We start from the raw sequence: 22,221 nt of genomic DNA on the forward strand, positions 1-22,221 counted from the left end.
AAAAAGATTAATAATTTGGCATTAAATTTGGTCAGTCTGGCAAATCAGTTTTCCCACACAACCCGTTTAACACACATTGTAATTAATGCATCATAAACTAACTTGTGAGGTAACTTCTACTTGTCTAATCTGACTGAACTGAGAGACATTGATTATCTTTCATTCTTTATGGAGTACACATGAAATAGGATGTTCATACACACAAAGATATAACATGAATCATTCGTAGTTCAGTTGTCTGTCAAGAATTATCATGATATACATGTGTAAAATGCGGTTACTTATGTGAATTGTCACTAAGGATAGTTCCAAGTTTCGCCACTTGGAGGTGTTGTTGCTCCATCTAGACGTTCCAGGAAGGGCGAGGCGCCAGAGTATCCTTTTGTGATTGATAAGAAGTCATGAACATTCCTTTGATCGGTCATTTGTGTATTCCAAACCATTGGAGCCATTTGTTCGGGCTCCGAGCAGACTGCTGGAAATACACTCCTTTGGCAGACGCATAAATTCCTTTGTCACCTGGTCAGCGGCTTCAAAAGAGTTTTGTTGGTGGCAAGGACCACCTGTAGAGCTGACCAGGCTGGATCCTGTCTGGGCATTGGCATATTCATGCACTGCAGAGAATTTGCTTCAAGAGAAGCAAACTAAAAAAAAATTAGAGGGTGGAATGGACCTAGGCAATAGTTGTTACAATATATATATATATAAATACAAAATAATAATAAAATAAAATAAATAAATAAATAAATTTGTATTTCCATCCATTTTCTTGACTGCTTATTCCTCAACAGGGTCACGGCGGCTGCTGGAGCCTATCCCAGCCGGCTTCGGGCAGTAGGCGGGGTACACCCTGAACTGGTTGTCCACTGTCTGCTCTCACTTGTTGTCGAGCAACTCACGTCGCAAGATGAGGTGACAGTGGACACGATCGTCGTCCATTGCTGGAGCTCTCCATTGCAAGCCAGCGAGACTTGCTGGTTCGCTGAGCCGCTCACTCAACCGATGAAAGGAAGTTTGCAACGGCGAAGTCTAACCCAAGACACGCTTAGGACCGCCCCCTCATTTGAATAACATTTCTACTTGGCAGTACGGCCCAAAACTGCCAAAATTAAAAAATAAATAAATGACTAAATAAATGACTAAAAGCGAAAATTAAAACGGATATAAAAAAATATATATATACAATTAAAAAAAAATAATATATATATATATATAATATGTGTGTGTGTATATATTGCTCTTTTTATTTCCATTGCTATTTATTTTTTTGGATATAATTTTCTAATTATATTTTTTATATCCATTTTTATTTTCACCTTTAGTCATTTAATTATTTTGAATTTCGGCAGTTTTGGTCCTCCATAATGCTGGGCTTCAATGAAGAAAAAAGTGTGGGTTGGAATATTTTCACTACCAGATTAACCTCTGGGCACGGTGGCCGAGTGGTTAGCACGTCCGCCTCCCAGTTCTGAGGGCTCCGGTTCGAGTCCGGTTCGAGTCCAGGCTCCTGGGCCTTCCTGGGTGGAGTTTGCATGTTCTCCCCGTGTCTGCGTGGGTCTTCTCCGGGTACTCCGGTCTCCTCCCACATTCCAAAGACATGCATAGCAGGTTAATTGGGCGCTCCGAATTGTCCCTAGGTGTGCTTGTGCGTATGGATTGTTGTTCGTCTCTGTGTGCCCTGCGATTGGCTGGCAACCAGTCCAGGGTGTCCCCTGCCTACTGCCCAGAGTCAGCTGAGATAGGCGCCAGCAACCCCCGCGACCCTTGTGAGGAATGAGCGGTCAAGAAGATGGATGGATGGATTAACCTCTTGTGGCTTTATATTTCTCATCTTGCTGAGTTGTTTGTATTCATCTGCTTTGACTCAAAGCAAAACAAAAAAACAAAAAAACTAGGGATAGGCCGATTATCGGTGCCGATATTTGGCATTTTGACAAATATCGGCATTGGCCTTTTTTTCAAATCTGAAAGCCGATAAAGCTGGTATCTCGCTGAGCGGTGAATGCGAATTTAGGTTTCTCAGCAGGATTTGTAAAATGTTCACAGACAGTTTTTGCTTGTTGCAAAGACATTTTGAATATATTTAAAGAATTTTTCACCATCTGCGAAGATCTTTTGAAACCGTCTTACCAACACAGACGAAAACCCCAAATTAGCCACATTTGCATGCATATGTCGCTCAGTGAGATACAGGGAACTTTAGTTTTTTTATTTATTTATTTAAATTTCCACCTTATAAAAAAATGATGCAGACACTGGGAACTCCATACACTTGTATTTTTAAAAACCTTTGTAGTAGAAAACATTTTTAATTTAGCTTAACACATGCTGATTGCTCCCTGCAATTTTTGTTATAATTTTTAAACAAGGCTGTCATTAATGTATATATTTCAAAGTAAAAGAAAAAGTTGTTTTTAACAATTTTGATGATAATATTTTTCGCTATTACTGCAAACAAATAGAGTTATCAAATATCAGTTATCAGTCTCCTTGACTGCTAATAATTGGTACCGGCCTTGAAAAAAAAACAAAAACAAAATCTGTCTATCACTACAACAAACAAAATCAGTTGAAAAAAAAAATGCTGTATTTATCCTGGCTAGCCACCGTCTATGCAAAAAAATGCTAGAAAGTGATCATTTGTGAATACATGTTAGGGTTTGTATTAAGATCTTTGTATTGAAGTTTTTTTTTTTAGCTTTGGCTCGTGTCTTGCTAAAACACTAGAAGCCAATTGCTCAACCTTGCACGACAACATGCTCACCTGCTCGTGCGTGCATGTCTGCATGTTAGAAATCAACATATTGAAGTTGGATGAGAGCCAGCAATTAGTGGTTGCCAAATTTGCATCCGTCTTGTTGCCACGGCAACCTCTATCGTCATATTTTAAGGAGATTTGTTTTCATTTCCCTAATGGTTTGTGGACGAGCACAGATTGTCTTATTTGTTTTCGTTTGAGACTGCGTGTACGTACGTGCGTGTGCGTGCGCATTAGACATGTAATGAGAAGTGAAGCCTGGTCCAGTTGGGAGAAGTGACCTCTGCGTGAGGGAAGGAGGGGGTAGCGGCGAGGTTGACTATGCTGTGGTCCTCGTCCATCAGCGTGCTAATTTAATTAGCCTAATTACGGCGACATGAGCCCCAAATGCACACACGGCTTGCACGCACACACACACACGCAAGCGCGTCTGTGGCTTCTTTCTCATCTGTCAGAGTGTGGAAGCTGAGCGCATCGTTCACACTCTCTAACAAGCTGAGATGAGCACTCGCTAATGTTCATCCACCGCAACACAGACACACGTGAAGTTCACCTGCAGGCTACACACGTGCTATTCGGAGAAGTAGACCATGAAAACAAAAGCTTTTTTTTGGGGGGGGGGGGGAATTGCACATCGTGTGTGTTCACCTTGAAGTACACAAATGCAATCCAAATATAGCTCCATGGTAGAAGTGATCATCATTATTGCATCATTAGCCCTTAAAACTTCCCAGGCAGCGGGCTCGATCATTGGTTGTATGTTGGTTAGTTTGTTTCAGATTAATTGGGGCTGATTTGATGTACTCTTTATGCCATTATTGTTTTTAGGGCTGTGCAATTAATCTAAATTAAATTACAGTGTCAACTACACTAAGTGCAATTTCTAGAGAAATTGCGTGGGAATTCTGAATGCTAAGATTTGAATGCATGTGGACTGCTTATGAAGTAAATATATATATATATATATATATATATATGCATACATACATACACACACACCCCGGGGGGCGGGAATTTTTTAAGCAAGTTGAAATTTGAACAGTGTAAATCAGAAGTATATTATGTGGGAGTTGTTACATGGCAGATAAGTGTGGAGAATAAAAATCACAATAAATGCTAAAGCATTTCCACATATGTTATGTTAAAATTATCACACTTCGCAATTACAAAATCGGCATCATTGTTGGTAGAAAAACAAAAAAAAAGAATATTAATAATAATTTAGAGTTGTATAAATTTATACATTTTCACATTATTTTATTTTAAAATAACAAATTGAATATGTTTTGTTTCATCTAAAAGGAGCTTACATAATTATAATAGGGTTTCAAAGAATTTTTTCTTAATATTTTTTTTGTTTTTAAACATTTTCTTGTTTTGTACCAAAAAATAAATCCATCCATCCATTTTCTTAACCGCTTGCTCCTCACAAGGGACGGGGGGTGCTGGAGCCTATCCCAGCTGGCTTCGGGCAGTAGGCGGGGTACACCCTGAACTGGTCACCAGCCAATCATAGGGCACACAGAGACGAACAACCATCCCAAAAAATAAATGACCGTCCTAATCGTGATTTCAGTTATTACTAATGGAATTGTGATTAACATTTTCTTCACAATGGAGCAGCCTTAATTATGTTCATGGAGCTGTTCCCTGGATATACAAATATGCCGGTCCACAAATTGTTTTACTTTTGATAATCCAATTCTTTTGTAGTTGTGTATAATTAGTTCATACTTCTTTCTTTTTATTTTGCCATTTGAATGACAGCTTTCAAGGATTGTACATAGAATATCAGATGTTTAAGCTTTAAATGTCTCCTGTCACAATTTAACTTTCCAGACTGCAGACTCAGCGATACTCGCCCACCGCCATCTTTATGTGACGTTCCGTCATAAATCTGATAAGATCGCTGATGTTAAAGCAAGTGGTTGCCTCTCACACCGGAGTTGTGATTGATGGAGAAAGATAAATTGTTCATTAAATTATTCAATGAAATGTGCACTTTAAATATTTAGCGCATCCTTCTAATAACCGTTCGTAACACATGCACTACCTCCTGCTGTCTGCACACACTTTTTGAGCCAACAGAGCGCAGATCTATCCAGACATCCACATAACGAGGGTTGGGAGGGTTACTTTTAAAATCTGTTTCGTTAGAGTTAGAGTTACAAGTTATCTGCTAAAAAAATGTACTGTAGTTAGTAACGTAATCCAAGTACCGTAATATTAAACTAATGTAACGTGATGATGATTTTAGATTACTTTTGGATTACACAAATACCAAGTATGCTCATCATGACAAAATAAAAATAAATATCACGACAATATATCATTTCGATACAGCACGCACCTGCCCTTTGCAGGTGATAGGGATCCCGGCAGCCTACCAATAGCAAAAATCCTTCTATAATGGACGTCCATTAAAATGCATGTATAGATAGGTTGATTGATTGAAGGCCATATGATGTTTTGAACTGTCACTCAAAGCAACCAACCTGAGAGGGAGGGAGAGAGAGCAAGAGAGAGATTGAGTGAGTGAGTGAGAGTGCGAAAGAGTGTGAATGAGTGAGAGAGAAAGTGTGAGTGAGTGAGAGTGAGAGAGAGTAAGTGTGAGTGAGTGAGAGCGAGAGAGAAAGTGTGAGTGAGTGAGTGAGAGCGAGGGAGAGTAAGTGTGAATGAGTGAGAGCGAGAGAGAGAGAGAATGTGTGAGTGAATGAGTGAGAAAGTGTGAGAGAGAGAAAAGTGTGAGTGAGTGTGTGAGAGAGAGACACAGACAGACAGACATCCATCCAGAGAGAGAGAGAGAGTGATTGCGACAGAGAGAAAGTGTGAGTGAGTGAGTGAGTGAGTGAGTGGGTGCGTGAGAAAGTGTGAGTGTGTGAGTGGGTTCGTGAGAAAGTGTGAGTGTGTGAATGAGTGAGAGAGAGAAAGTGTGAGTGAGAGAAAGTGTGAGAGGGAAAAGTGTGAGTGAGTGAGAGACACAGACAGCCATCCATCCAGAGAGAGAGTGAGTGCGAAAGAGAAAAAGTGAGTGAGTGTGTGCGTGAGAAAGTGTGTGTGATTACGAGAGCGTAAGTGTGAGTGAGAGCGAGCGAGAGTAAGTGTGAGTGAGTGAGTGAGTGAGTGAGAGAGAGAGAGAGAGAGAGACAGACAGACAGACAGACAGACAGACAGGTAAGGTAAGGTAAAGACATGCTTTGCTTGCTAACAAAGCTGTTGTTGCTGTAATGTAAAATGGGGAGAAAAAGGCCAAATGATGCTTCATTCATATTTCACCTACACTCACGCAAGCACAAATAAAGATATGAGGGGGACAATACCGTGACATCAACTGCAAAGAGGTGTTTAAATAGTGGATTGGTGGGGGCGAGATTTGTTTGGAAGGTGTAACTTGCATAGCGTAGCGGCACCTAGCAAGAAGCAGCATTGTAGCATGCTGCAGGACTCTCAGCTCAAACTTTGTCTTTGTTAAAGATAAATCGGTCCTTCAGCAAGCCAAGTATGTTCCAAACAGTGAATGCCGGTCGCCACTTCCTCCTATTGTCTGTGAAGCTTTTTAAACTGTGAGGAACACGTCATCAACACGACCCGACGACGTCTCTCTGGCTCTCGTTCTCATCATAAATATTTTAATCCCTTGAAATTATCCCCATTTTATGTACCTGTAATCTGATTCCACATTTTTTTTTTCCTGTACTCTAACGGGAAACAGTTACGTTACCGGCATTAGGTATTCAGAATACAAAAAAAAAAAAAGTATTTTGTTACTCTCCCAAGCCTGCACATAGCAGATTTGTTTGGGACTGTAGGAAGAAGCCGGCGTCTACATGAACTCCACACTGCAAATCCTGAGCATCCAGAACCTGCTTGCTGAGTCATTCCAGTCAAATAAGATAACTCTTTTCTTTCCACCTATCAAATTTTGAACAATGTCGCCATTGTAATTCAATTTATCATGTCACATTACGTCGACAGTTGCTTGTTCTTTGTCTCAGGTATCGTGATAGAATCGATGTGAACGTGGCGTGCAGAGAAATGATTGCAGGATGCATTTTTGTGTCAGACAAAACTCACAAGTCATAATCTCAATTGGAACTTATTTCGTGGTGAATTTTGTCACCTCATCTCCCTAAAGATGTTCTCTCCTTGGCTCGCTTTGTGACACTGAGAGGTAAATGTTTCCGATGGGCTCCTCATCAACCACTTCTAACGAGTTCAATTAAAACAATTGCGTCTTGTGTATTTATTGGATGATCAGATCGGAGGCAGACACTCAGCGAAGTCTTAACTCTCTCATCCCATTTCAAACAAACTTGTGTGGTTTTCACCCACGTTCAGCCATGTTCAACCCGTCTTCTGTTTGTGAACAAATGCTTTGTAGTAATTTTTTTTTCATTTGTAAGTCTTGTTTGCTGCTGAGAATTGACTCATTTTACTTTTAGAGCTCTAAAGTTATAGGTTGTCACCAGATAGGTCAAACATTTGTATTATATCACTGCAAGAGATGGATGGTGATGTTTTTTTTTTATTTTATTTTTTTTATATTGCAGTTGCCCAGAAGATCGTTGCCACTCGGAAGAAGCAGCAACTGTCCATCGGCCCGTGCAAATCGCTCCCTAACTCCCCCAGTCACTCATCCATCTGTACCACGCAGGTGTCCAACGTCCAGGTCAACCAGGTGAGTGGGGCTGCTCGACGCCAGGTAGCGCTTCACTTTTTCCAGATGTTACTAAGTCAGTTCAACCAATAAGTGCTTGAATTTGAGGGAAAAAATGATTGAAGTCTACACTTTCAGTTTTAATTGTAAAAGACATATAATTTTAACCAAATTTGCCATTTAGTTTTCCTCCCATTCCACTTTTTGCATACCAATCAGTCAACCAGTGGACATGTGTCTAATTCCACCATTCACAAGCAATGCATATTTTGCGATTTACTACTACTCACAAAAAGTTAGGAATCTTTGTCAGTTGGGTGAAATTTCAGAATGCACTGTGACCTTTACAGGTGAAATTAATTCGATGTCAAAATGCTCACCATGTTTGAGCCATAAAAAAATTCACTTTTGTGTCTTTCTGTGCCTTTTACGATCTCTTTGTATTTCTGCGGCAACCTTCCGGTAACACTGTAAGCTCACTGGCCAACTTGTATTTGAACCCTCGCAATAGTGAGGTACTGTTGATCAGTGGTTGATGTCAAAATGTGACCTGCATGACAAAGAGGACTGTTTAAATACCAATTCGAGTTGAACCAGGAACTGTATTGGTTTAGTCACGGATCAAACAACTGATGTGAATTTTGCCATTTGGCTCCTTGTTAGAAAACAGGAAACAGTTGAACGTATACATTAAAAAAAAAAAAAACTCCATGAAGTTCAATTTAAGTTTGCATGTAAAGTTTGTAGTACGTTTTGGGTTCATCCTGAAATTTCACCCAAAAGCTCAATATGCTGAACCTTCTGTTACTCTCATACAACAATAAAAAGGTGATGAAAAGTGGTACTGTTTGGAAAGTTTGGACAAAGCAACATACTAGGAATAGACAGATTATCGGTCATTTTGAAGAGTCATATGGCTGATAATAGATCCATTAATAATAATAATAATAATAATAATAATAAAGTTAACTTCAGTGAACTAAATTTTTAACATTTTCAGCAATGCTGCTCACTCAGGGAACTTTCTGCATCTGTTTTTGTTTGAAATTAAAGCTAAAATAAGTGAGAATTTAATTTTTAAGATAGTTTGAAATTTTGCAATACTTTATTTACTGTAGAGTAAATAAAGTTTTTATTAAACTTTTGAAAACATGCTACTTCCCCTGGGACATCTTTTTTTTTTTTTTTTTTTTAAATAGCTCCAATATTTTACAAACCCTAAACGTTGTTCAGTAAACATATGCTTTAAAATAAAAATAAAAAAAATATAGAGCTGGAGTTTGTATGTTTTCAAAGTTTGATGCCAGTATTTTCCCTTTTAGTGAACAGAAATCGGTCATGCAGTAAAGAATAAGATAAGAAAAACAAGAACAAAGTAAACATTTTAAGTGAGTATACAATTATTATTTTTTTGGCATACAAATAAATATAGGTTACATAAGTAAATTAATAACAAGAAGTAGGTGAGTGAGTGAATAAATAAATAAATTAGACTAAGTGCAATTTCTGGAGAAATTGCGTGGGAATGCTGAAAGCTGAATGCCAATAGCTGAATGCGAAGATTTGAATGCATGTGGAATGCTTATGAAGTAAGTTGAGGGATAAATTATGAAATTATGACCTCCTGGTTACTGGACAATGCACTTTACCAACTGTTCCACCGAGCAGTGTAAGACACCTGGTAATGATAAATTACATGTATGGAAGTGGGCGTGGAAAGTAATACTTAGAAAAAGTTCAATGTCTGTCCCATTGAAAATGAATGGAAAAACGTTGATATTACAAGTTAAATTGTGCAAATACTGTCAGTAATGTGGAATCATTAGGGCTGGGAATCTTTGACTGTCTCACGATTTGATTCGATTACAATTTTTGGGTCTACGATTCGATTCAGAATGGATTTTCGATTCTCATTTCGATTCAAAATTATTTGATTGACAAATGATTTCTGCTTCAATTTACAGATATGCACAACATTGTCATGATGTACTCCAGTCTGCTTTGCAAGACAAAATGACAGAGACATTAAAGTGTCTTTTTTTTTTTTTTTGTTTAACCATTTATTCATTTTGTATTTTAAGTGCCTTTTTCCACAAAAACAGCATGTGGACTACAACTGCCTTTTCCCCTTCTTCTTCATTTCTAATTTAAATAAAATCGATTTTTGGATATTAATTTCGATTCAATTAATGAATGAGAATCTCGATTCTTTTATGAATCGATTTTTTGGCACACCCCTAGGAATCATACAATATATAACCCGGGAGGCGTCAATTTTTTAAGCTAATTGAAATTTGAACAGTGTAAATTGGAAATATTATGTGGGAGTTGTTACGCGGCAAAAAAGTTTTGAGAATAAAAATCACAATAACATATGTGGAAATGGTTCAGTAAAGAATACAGATGTGTTTTAAGACGTGTTTTAAGACGTGTTTTAAAAGAGGATAAAGAGGGAGATTGCCTAATCTTAAGTGGAAGGTCGTTCTAAAGGGAGGGACCAGCAACTGCAAAGGCTCGATCCCCTCTAAGCCTCCGCTTTGCCCTCGGTACCTCCAATTGCTTCTGGTCTGCTGACCTGCGTAGCTCTGCAAGAGCTTAGCGAGGAGATTTAAAAACAAATCAAAGAATCTTAAGGTGGGCAGCCAGTGAATAGAGGCCAGGATAGGGGGTTGTGTGCTCCCTCTTACGGTTACCAGTTAGGAGACGAGCAGCAACATTTTGGATGAGCTGGAGACGTTTAGGTGTTGTTGTTTCAGACAAGCAATGGCGGCGGCAGCTTGAGCGACTACTCGTCGTCGGTGCCGTCCACGCCGAGCACGAGCCAGAAGGAGCTGCGCATCGACGTCCCGCAGGCCACCAACACGCCCACGCCCGTCCGCAAGCAGTCCAAGCGGCGCTCCAACCTCTTCACGGTAAGGCTGCGTCAGCGTGCACTCGGCGTTTCCTAGTTGTGATTTGTTGAATAATCGGCCCCGCGTCTCTCCCGCAGTCGAGGAAGACCAGCGAGACGGACAAGGACAAGAAAGGTCTGGAGGCTCGATCCGACAGCATCGGCAGCGGGCGAGCCATTCCCATCAAACAGGTAAGACTTCCTGTCTGCTCGCTCTTCATTAAGAGTGAAATCACACACACTTGACATCAATTAGAGCGCCGAGCTCTCCCGGTGCATCATTAGGAGACTGGCGCCTCCCCTCCCCTCTGTTCCCCCACTCCGTCGCCCACTTCACGCCACCGCGTAGCACTTCAAGCTGCTTCCTTTGCATTTCGCCCTCTCATCCGCGGCCAGGCGAGCTCGCGTTTGCAAGGAATAAAGGAGCGAGAGGAAGGGGAGGGCGAGCAACCCGCTGTGACGGCGTGGGGAGCGTCGGAATTGGCTTTTAATTTGCGGCCAGCGCGCGCGCGCGCGTGTGGCGGCAGCGTCCCGACAAGCATATCAGGCAATTAGCGAGCGCTAATCATGACCCTCGTGTCGGCACCGCAGCCTCGTTTGTAATCTCTTAATGAACAAATTGCATCTCTGATTAGGGGCCATCTCACCGGGAGAGAGAAAGGAGGCGAGACGGCGGCAGCGGAGGCATCGGTAATTGCCTTGGGATGGCGTTCCCGTCGCGTATTTCAAAAGCTGTGATGTAAATGCATCTCAGTGGGCACAGTCCACATTTTTGGTGGTATTAATTTCCTTTGAAAGCAATTGGAGTGCCATCAAAATAGAATTATCTGACCGTGATAGTTGAGCTATTAGCAAGTGTGGGACAAATGTCTCACTTAGAGCTGTCAAGATTGACAAGTCATCGATTATCAAATTAATCGACCATTATTTTCCTAATCAAGTAATTGTTAAGAGCCATTGTTTGAATTAAAATTGTACAAAGTCTTTGAAGAGTAATTATTCTCTGATTTCTATAGTTCTTCATCAGAGTATCTTTTGCATGTTTTTACATGACCCAGTGACTAAATTTGTTTCAAAAAGGTCAGTGAGTTCGACATCAATTCCTCTCATCGATATTGCTGAATTGATGTTTTGTTGGTTTTTAATCACTAAAAAATACTTAAAGGGATATTTGACTCATTGAGCCATTTTCAGCAGTGAAAAGATAATATTTTGTCTCTAATTAATGTGGTAATGTCATTATTTTTCATGTACAATATCTTTAAAAAGTAATTGTTCTACTTGCTGTCGACTGATGATGACATCACCTGTGCTGAGGAAGTAGGTAACGACCAATCAGCGCTCAGCTTACTGACCAAACCCAGAATACAGGTGAGCCATAATTGGCCGTTACCTACTTGCTCAGCACAGGTGATGTCATCATCAGTCGACAGCAAGTATAAAAATATTACTTTTTAATGGTATTAATTGTACACAAAAAATAATGAAGTTAGCAAATTCATTCTGGACAAAATCTGAACTTTTCACTGCTGAAAATTGTTCAGTGAGTCAAGTATTCCTTTAAGGAACCACAATAATTGGTTAATATACTGTAATTATGGAAAAATGGTTTTGTAATGCACTTTAATGCAGAACAACATTTTTTATCTGATTAATCAATGAAATAATCGATAGAGTAATTGATTCTAAAAAATAATCGGTAGTGACAGCCATCGTCTCACTGCTCGTAGGGCTGTGCAATTAATCGAAATTCAATTACAATTTCAATTATTACACTCCACCATTAAAAATCGGCATCATGGTAAACAAAAATGAAAGATGATTAATACTAATTTTGAGTTGTGTATATGTATATTTGCACCTTTATTTTTTTTTTCAAAATGACTAATTTAATCAGTTGTTTGATCCAAAAGGAACTTGCATAATAGTGTTTCAAAGAAATGTATTTGTCTGAATATTTTTCACGTTTAAATATTTCAATATTTCAATGTTTATTCATTTGTCATAGTGCAAATAACATGATTATAAACGACAATGAGATAACGTTATGAGCAACAAATACTGGCATAATGTGTCGATAAAGTGCAATCTGCATATGGAATGTCTGTCGAATTAAAATGCATAAATCATGGATCACATTAATAGCAAGCATAGCAAAAGACACACACTCAAAAAAAACAAAAAAAAGTGCAAATATTGTCATTCATTCATCATTACCTGTGCAAGAGAAATAGAGTACAATAGGCTAGTATATTCTTTTGTTCCAAAAAACAAATGATTGTCACAATCGTGATTGCAATGATTACCAAATTCATCGTGATAAATTTTTTCTTCATATTCGAGTAGCCCTAACTGCTCGTGTATGTGTGTCATTTATCACATAGAAACGAAAGTGCCCTCTTGATGTTATCATCTTCCTCGTGTCCTGTTGCGCGTTCGCCAGGGTGGTCGAACTAAACGGCGAGATTTTGAACCCTCACAGGAGCTGTCCGTCATAAAGATTAGAGCAGAAATCAGTCAGTCGGACGACACGTCGAGTGTTTATGCGGTTTGAACTCACCCGAGTGCCACTCGGTGACCACTCCGGATCTCATTAGAGCGACTCGGGACCACTCGAGGTGATGGCGGTTCAGCCCGCCTCTTCTTAAAGAGGAGCGTTTTTGTGAAGAAGCACGCTCATTAAAAATAACCCGTTGCAACGGTCGGGTCACAGTAACAAGAACAGTCTGACCTAATTGGTCCTGTGCCGTGTATTCTGTTTACACGCTTGTCATTTAAAGCATCCATCGTCGAATGCATATTAGTGGATCAGGTCGTTTTTGTTACACGATCATGCATGTACCTTTGCTACAGGGAGGTCATATGTTACTCCAAATAACAACTAGAAGAAAAAACAAATCCAGACTTTATACTTTTTATTGCTGTTTTCATTCAAATTTGGCAAAATGATGTTTAGCGATGTGATGAGGCGTTCTTTGGATACGAGTTTCTGCAGACCTAATGGTGAGTGAAATGTCCCACTGAATAATAAACCTTGGAATCTTTTTTTTTTTTTTTTTTCCTGGTATGTAGCGGATGCATCCAGCTTTGTTTACTCCTCCACATCTGCTCCACTTCACTAATTAGCCGCTAATTGGGGCAGAGAAAGCGAACAGCTCACTCAAGTCTCTTGTCAAGCAGTTGACTGAGGAGTTCGAGGAACTAATGACGGACTGGTGAACTTATATGCCAAGTACGCTCAACGCTACACAAAAAATAAATAAATAAATAAAAATAGCCTGAGGCAGCTGTGGATAGCGTCCAATAAACAATAAGTAATTTTGGCCAATCATTCCAGAGTTCTACATAAACTGTATACAGAACTGAACCTGCAGCAAATTTGCACAACTGCTGTAAAACCTGTGAGCAAGTATGCTTTTTTTAAATGACAACAGAAATCACTTGATATTAAATGTCTAATCAGTGTATCATAAATCTGACTGACTAATTAATCTGTAGAAAGGAATTTACAGTCACAGCCTTTTTTTTTTTTTTTTAATCCTTTGGGGAGCCAACACACATTTTTAGTGGGGATGTAACAATACCCCAACATCACGATACGATAATTATCACGATATTGTGTGGAGGTTGGTGATATTAAAAAAAAAAAAAAAAGTACAATATTGTGCTTTTGTACATAACAGCAATGTTATTATTATTATTATTATTATTATTATTATTATTATTATTATTATTGTTTCATTATGTTGTTAATGCACGCACACATTGAGTTCCTCCATATATTGACTTTAGGGCTGTTACTAATGACTTTTTTTTTAAATCGACTCAACTTCTCATATTTTTAACGACTAATCGACTTATTATTATTATTATTTTTTTTTTTTTTTTAATTTTTTTTATTTTTATTTTTTTTTTATTTATTTATTTATTTTTTTTAAAGATTTGAGGCCGCAAATGTTGAACATGTGTTGAATTGAGTGGATAATCTGTATATAAAAACCATTGTTCCTTATATTTCCTGTACAATAATAGTCTTTAATTTAGTCTAACTGCGGCGCGCCCGCACGCAGCCACGCATGCACATACATACACACTTCTTCATGCCCTTCCCTTCATTTCAGTGTTGTATGGTCATTAAAACACAGGCGATGGTGGTTGTTTGTTTGTTAGTTGTTTGCCGTGACCAGCAACTGATCACCGAGTGTTATTTTGTCACGCCGATGGGATTTTTTATTTATTTATTTTTTGCCACGCTGAAGGGGATTTTATTTTATTTTTTAAACGCCGAAGGGAATAAGCTCTTCTTTCGCGACCAAGATGACGTGGCTTTGCGATTCAAGCCGTGTTTGTGAGGGGGGTTATTCTGTCACGGTGAGTGTAAAAATGGGAAAACTTTGCCTACGTTGCCGTGAAACGCTAAGCTAACTCCCAGTGAAATGTGTTTGACTCGACAAAACGGCCACCACGACGCCGCAGCGAACTGGTCGTGCACATTTGTGTTATTCATATACACTTGTGAATGTCTATAAGCAATCGTGGTATTCACGGCAGGCCAAGAATTTTCGTTCCGAGTGTTCACGGCAAAATAACGCTCGCAGGAGATTTGCCGGTCGCAGCAAAATAAATAACTGCTGACTAATAGAAAGTGACTGTCACACAATTAAGCAGCTGCCAAGCGCTACACGAGGGCGCGAACTAAATGACAATATTACAAGCATTTCTGTAACATTATTGTTGTGTTTACCATTGTCTATCCGTGACGCGTTGAATCCATGTTATTGTTCCGGTATCCATGAACCGCGGCGTCGATTTGGCCGTCCCATTCACTCGGCAGTCATGCCGCTGTACTGATCCATAAGCGTTTAAAAGTCCTGGTGTATCTTTGCAGCTTTTACAGACTTTTTGAGGGTCGTGCGAGCATTTTAGCTGTTGACCTCACCAACCAAGCTTAGCAGTAATAACGTGCATGGTGGCTTGGTGACTCCGATTCAAAGTCGTGCTCTCTTCCTCTCCCACATGTTTAGAAGAGCCTGTACCTCTGTCATCTTATCCATTCGCTTTTCCTCCATTTTAAAATAGTGCAACCAATGAGGACATAATCTTAACTAATAAATATTGTAAATACTGTACAAGTGTACATGTACACTTGCAGTAAAAGAACTGTATGCGCAGTTAGGCTAATGGCGGCTGTGCTACACACCTCCAAATTCAAACAACCAATCAGACCAAACAAACAGGAGTCATTGAAAAAAAAAAATATATATGTCCGCCTTCTTCTCACTGAAGTTAGCAACACACGCTGCACGGCGGCATAAAAGGTCCGTGTGAAACATGGACGGTGACGGCGCAAACATGGTTCCGGACGGAGCGTCTACTTAAATTTTTCCAGTCGACCTATTTTTAAAGTCGACCTAGTCGACTTGGTCGACTTTTTTTCCCAGCCCCAATTGACTTGCTTCACAAGTCATATTACGTTCACCTTCATCTGACAATTAGTGTAGATTTTAAACCTAGAAGGGCCAAAACATCCCTAATTAAAATTAAATAGCACTAAAAAAAAAAAAAATAGCAACCATAGGGTGCTGGAACTGCACAAATGGAAATCATCCTGACTTTTTTAACAGATGTGTTGCCTTCAAATATCGTGAACATGACAACGCCGATATTGTGGCAGTTTTAGTAGCACGATATTGCGCTTACCGTTACAGCCCTAATAGTTGTTGTTGTTGTTTTATTTTTTCTTTCACTATACAGTCTTCCCTCGCTATAACGCGGTTCACTTTTCGCGGTCTCGCTGTATTGCGGATTTTTTTTTTAAGTGCAATTTTGCATATTTTTTTACAGTAATATACCCATTTTATAAAATGTATGAAGGTTTGAACATTGTCAATGTTTGAACAAGAGAGAAATGTGAGAACATGTAAATGCCTCAATGAGAAAAGTGTATAAATTGTGCGGTCGGGGATTTTAGAGCCTTAAAACATTTCTAAGAGTTGTAAAACATAAAGCTAACTACTTCGCGGATTTCATTTATTGCGGGTATTTTTTGGAACCTAACCCCAGCGGAAAACGAGGGAACACTGTACATCCCTGATATTTATTGGAAACTGCATATTGGATATCAGCATTTTTTTTTTAAATAATGTGTTAGGTTTAAAAAATATATAGTGATTTTTATTCAATCACATTTGAAAACTTATATGCTAGCATTAGAAAATATGAGTTGAATAACAACGGTGTAATATTATGTAATTAATTAGAGGACCTTGCCAATTTCCCGAAAACGATGTTGCAGGGGGAAAAAAAAAAAACGTTAATTGTCATATAGGTCAATTTGATTACCTGAAATCATAATGACAGAAGCAGATCGCGGCATGATGGAAAAAAGCAAACCGTGTCAGTCAATGTTAAGTTGCATGCATGCGTGCGTGCACCTTGCAGTAATGGATGAATATGAATGATGTCTGATGAAGAGAATGCTGACAGGAAGGGGGGGGGGGGTGCTGTAGATTTACAGTCAGTGCCTTCCAGACTTTCCTGCCCGATCTAAACCTCTATTACAAACATTCCCTGATAACAATATTTGAATGTCTAAAGCTTTAAATGAGGTTAAATATGTGCGCCAATTTTTCGACAAAATTATCCTGTTGATTATTCCATCGAATAATGAAATAAAAAGAGTAAAGATATATTCTATTTTTATGTATTTTTATCAAAATAATCAAATAAAACAAAACAATACAAATAAATTCTATTTTATTTATTTTTATTTTTATTTTTTGTGTAACTTTTTTTTTTTTTTACCATTTTCACCATACAAAATGAAAGTCATACAAATAAACAAGCAAACTTGCAAGCAAAAGGCACTCAACATTACGAGAAATTGACAAAAAAAAAGTAATAATAATAATAATAATAATAATAATAATAAAAAAATAATAAAAAAGGAAAAAAACACTAACCACCGTTTAGTTCACAAATACATCATTACATCGAGTTGAGTTGAATTGAGTGGATGTAAGTACTAATTATGTATTTTCTATGCATGAGCGTGATTAAACACCAACACAATTAGCCTATGCTAAATGGTTAGCAATGGCGATTAGCATTAGTGCGCTAGCGCTGACCATTTAATGTAAAAAAGACAAACTACCATTCAGTTCACGCATACTTTATGATATAATGTATGTAATAGTGACTTAAAAAATACCCCACCCCCCCACCCCCCGCTCTACATGCATGTACCCTAACCCTGTTGATTTCATTGTAATGAATGACAATTAATTCAACTGTATAAATAATACTACGACTCTGAACATAAAGTGAAGCTGCGATCCTATGGACCGATGAATTTTGGTGACCCCGCCCACTGTCCCTGAGATAATAGTTTGCGCGACATACTTCCTGACATGGGACAGCACTCGTTCCTGCAAGGAGGCGATTAGTGCCGTAATTGGCTCTCCGGCTTGCAGACAAGCACGGGGCTGGCTGGTTTTGACAAGTGCGCTCGTCCCCTCTCGGCGCCGGCTGCTTTGTCAGGAGTTAAATTGCATGGTTAATTCGGATGTTATTTACCCTGTAATTCATTAGTTTGGGCCGCCATTGGCGGCTCGCAGGCTGTAATTTCACGCTTGGCAATAAAAGATGTCTCATAATCTGCTTCATTTAGCAGCCAAAGAATTTAATGAAATTAACTGTGGCCCTAATTAAGACGGTGAATATTAAAGACCTGCTATCAAGGCTTTTTAACGAGGGTGACACGATCCGCATTTCGCCGGATACGAAAAATATCATTTCCCCGTGAAAGGTTGTCACTGCTCGGAGCCATTTTGGCCGTGATGACATTTTTGTCACGCACACTCACCCCTGCAAATGAGATTTTGCAGGGGGCGTCGCTCCCATTTTAGACGCAGGAATAATTAAAACGTGGCACTCGGGCGTCAATCAAAGAACATACTCATTACGCCTCATCTCTGGTTTTTGTTTGCCACGGGCTTGTCGCATGATGGCCGTTGATGGCCTGAGGGTCTCCGTGTTTTACGTCTGTTAATGCACTAAAACTAACTAACTGCTGCAGTAGGCTTTTGGCTTTGTCAGTCATTGCCCAGATAGGCAATTTCTTTGCTCACTAACCTTGACCCTTTGTCAACTTAATTTTCATCTTCAGAATCTGTTTTGAGACCAAAAAAAAAAATTCCCAGTAGTTAGTGTTAATTTTATCAATGAAAAGGAAACAAAAATAATTTTGTCAACACACATTTTCACTGGACTAAAACTAGACAAGACTAGACTAAAACTCTCATTAAAAAAACAAAAACTGGGACTAAATAACTATGTGATTTCGTTGACTATTGATGTACTTCACTTCATAAAAACTGGACTAAAATCTATGGACATTTTAGTTTATGAACAAAATTGAGACGAAAATTGTTTTTTAAACTCTTGTGTGCTAATCTGTCACTGTAACGTCATGTGACACACCCCCTTTCAAATCTGCAGCTAGCGAATGCAACATGCACAAACACATGGGACAGACAGGAGCTGGATTCATGCTAAAAAATAAATAAATAATAAAATAAAAAATAAATTATAGTTATAATTTAACATTAATCCAACTGAAATTGTGTGTGAAGTTGTTTTTCATCAAAAAGATGAGAGAAAAATGTAAAATGGTTTTAGATCCAAAATGTTCAACATTATCTGCTGACAAAAAATAGAGGTAAAACGATTGTCCTGACTAAAACTAGACTAAAACATTGACAGTTTCTGTTGACTAAAAACAAGACGAATAAAATTGTTTCTAGTACTAAAGACTAAAATGCTAGATTTATAGTCAACTAAAAATTGACTAAATAAAAACGGGATGAGGTTGACTGTTAACTCATTTGCTCCCAAAAACGTATAAATACGTTCTATTTTAAATGTTTTTAGAGTCCCAAAGACGTATTTACAAGTTTGTTTTTTCTCTCAACTGCAAAGAACGGTTGAAGAAATGGTAGTTACTACACAACCGGCCAGCAGGTGGCAGCTAAGTAAGGGAGCTCAAACAGGACCATGTTGAAAAAAAGCACAATTATTCACAATTCTAATAGATTTGTGAATAATGATGAAACTTAGCTATATTCTAATGCTAATTGCTGCAAAATGGAAACAGAAATATACTTTTTTTTTTTTTTTCTGATGAAAGAAGAGACTTAAATCTTTCTTTTGGTAGGTTCCATGTTTTAATAGCAATAGAACACAATATTGTGTGGGCCTTGCAAAATCAGTCAAAATCCAGTAAAACAGTGAAGGGGGTTGCTTCTGTGAAAATGGCTGCCAGTGAATGAGTTAAAAACTAACAAGCATGATTGAAACTGGACTAAAACTGAGACTATATTTAAAAATGGCTGATAAAATGAACACTACTAGTACAAAGTTTGCAAAAGCTGGATCCATTTTGTTGATCGCATATCAGCCAATCGTAACCATTTGGCTACGCTGCCAGCAGCAATCTCGGCGCAAGCACATACGCGCCGTCTGAAAGCATGATGGATGAGCTCCGATGGCCGGCGCGATAGAGGAGGCAGCGTCCGGCTTCCCTCCCACCCACTGTCAAGTGTCCGCTGTCGAAGGGTGACACCTCCAATTTAGCGTCCCGCTCTTGTGGGATTTCCACGAACAAAAAGGTCCCCGGCCCCTCACAGATCTGTCCGTTCTGTGGAAAGCGCGTCCTCCTCCGTCTCGCAGATGGAGCTCCCCTGTATCTCTTTTTGGATCGCACTCGCGAGGGTCCATTGTGTGAGGAACATCGGGCTGATGGTGGGATTAAATACTCTATTAGTTTTTTAGCAGACCAGGAAAGTTGCTTTTACTGCTTCAGACAAAAGAGGCTTGGTGGTGAGCTCACATGATGATGATGTTCTGCTTAAGGGGCCGCTTGGTAGACTAGGGGAAGAAAAAAAACATAACTGCAAAACAAAATAATTGTGGAGTTCGGGACAGGTTGTTGGAGAGATGCTAATTGGTCCGCTGAAGAATATCAAGATGCTCTCTCACTTTATGGACTCTCTGGCTGCTTGCTTGCTAGTTTATTTATTTAGCACAATTTAAATACGGTACCATGGTTTTTCCTGTGTTCAAAATTCAGAGGCGGCCACCTCCACCTAATTTGCTCGCCACCTCCCGCCTGAGCCACTGATATCGCTCAACACAGCGCTCCAGCTGTGTTGATTGAGCTTGGCAAGAACACATTTTAGCTGCAGTTGCAGTGTTGCGCCATTATGGAGGCGCTATATCAACACCAATGCACCGGAAAGACCTGAAGCAACAACCGAAGAAGAAACTAATTTTTTTTCTTTTTTAAACAAAACTTCAAAGGGACTCATTGAGCCATTTGCAGCAGTAAAAGTGAATATTTTGCCCAAATAACTAACTTCAATATTTTTCATGTACTATTAATACCTTTAAAAACTATTTTTTCCACTTGCTGTCGACTGAAGATGACATCACCCGTGCTGAGGAAGTAGCTAATGACCAATCATGGTTCAGTTTGCTGACCACACCCAGAAACCAGGTGAGCCATGATTGGTCGTTACCTACTTCCTCAGCACAGGTTATGTCATCTTCAGTTGACAGCAAGTGGAAAAAAATAGTTTTTAAGGGTATTAATTGTACATGAAAAATATTGAAGTTATCAAATTCATTCTGGACAAAATGAATTTAAAACTTTTTACTTTTTACAAAACTTTTTACTGCTGAAAATGGCTCAATGACTCAAGTATTCCTTTAATGTACCAAAGAAGAAACAGATCATGGAGCAACCGTTGCACATGCCCATTTCCTGGTTGAGAAGCAGAGGTGGCGCATTCCAGCCATCGCCAAAGTAAAAAAATAAAAATAAATAAATAAATAAATACACAGTATATGCAATAAACATAATAGTGTTTTACAACAACACTGAACTATATTTACAATTTAATATGCACTAGTGGATGAATTTTTAACTCATTCCCTGCCTTTGACAAGTATACTTGTCAATTGTATTTTTTAGAGCGGTGCTAAATGGGGGCGAATCTGAGCATGCTCCACTGTAAATATCAAACTTGGAATCAACTTTACTGATGCCCAACCACCGGTAGATGACATCATAGCCCCATTTTATAGGAAATAAACACAGTTTCAGAGTCCATGGGAGAAATGGCTGTATTTTGGCAAACCTACATTTTTCTGCTGTCAATTATAAAAGAACGGGACGGGACAAAAAGTAGGGAGTCTATTCTGTTATTTGGTAGATTCGGTTTATATATAATTATTGAATGGAATATCACGTGAGTATTGGAAATGTAAAAATTTTCTATAATGACTGGCAGTGAATGAGTTGTATTTTTAAAAAATGGCACCCATCACAGTCAGAGTGATACCACCTCTGCTCCCTGTAGAGTGCAAGGAGGGAATGAATCCTGTACAAGCCGAATGAAGGGCATGTAGAGCATTCCACTCCACGCTGAAAGGGTCATATCAATTGTAAATATTGCTGGATGGCAGTTAAAATCAAAGACAAAATAAATTGAATAGAGAAGAGGAACAAACAGATTATACGAGGTACATCATGACATCGTTGAGATTTCCTAGCAATTGGTGGGAAATGTGAAATTGTTATGACAGCTCAGGATAAGATTGAATGTTGCTTTAGTGACTTTTTAATCTTTTGAAATTGCTCTTAAAAATCTCCTTCAGGTTATCAGTAGATTGCTAGGATATTTTGAATAGGCTGCAACCTTTTTCAACATACCAAGCATTTTCATTGATCTTGTGGTTACTAGATGAACATGTTTTTCCGGTTCAGGCAGTCGTCCACAACAACGCCACCCAAAAATTTGGTATGAGGTACTCGTGAAATTTCAATTCCCTTGATTAATATTTTGGCTCGTTCTT

The 22,221-nt window shown here is 38.8% G+C and overlaps 1 protein-coding gene across 5 annotated transcripts in view; it reads left to right on the forward strand.

Moving 5' to 3' along the window:
- agap1 (ArfGAP with GTPase domain, ankyrin repeat and PH domain 1) overlaps nt 1–22,221 on the forward strand; it is a 140,759-nt gene that overhangs the window by 73,524 nt on the left and 45,014 nt on the right. For all 5 annotated transcript variants that reach the window (XM_077513967.1, XM_077513966.1, XM_077513968.1 and 2 more), the window contains 3 exons: nt 7,309–7,436; nt 10,172–10,327; nt 10,405–10,497. In XM_077513967.1, the coding sequence (XP_077370093.1) occupies nt 7,309–7,436; nt 10,172–10,327; nt 10,405–10,497 (377 nt within the window). The remainder of the gene's footprint in view (nt 1–7,308; nt 7,437–10,171; nt 10,328–10,404; nt 10,498–22,221) is intronic.

Source organism: Festucalex cinctus, chromosome 2 (genome assembly GCF_051991245.1).
Source record: "Festucalex cinctus isolate MCC-2025b chromosome 2, RoL_Fcin_1.0, whole genome shotgun sequence".
NCBI lineage: Eukaryota > Metazoa > Chordata > Actinopteri > Syngnathiformes > Syngnathidae > Festucalex > Festucalex cinctus.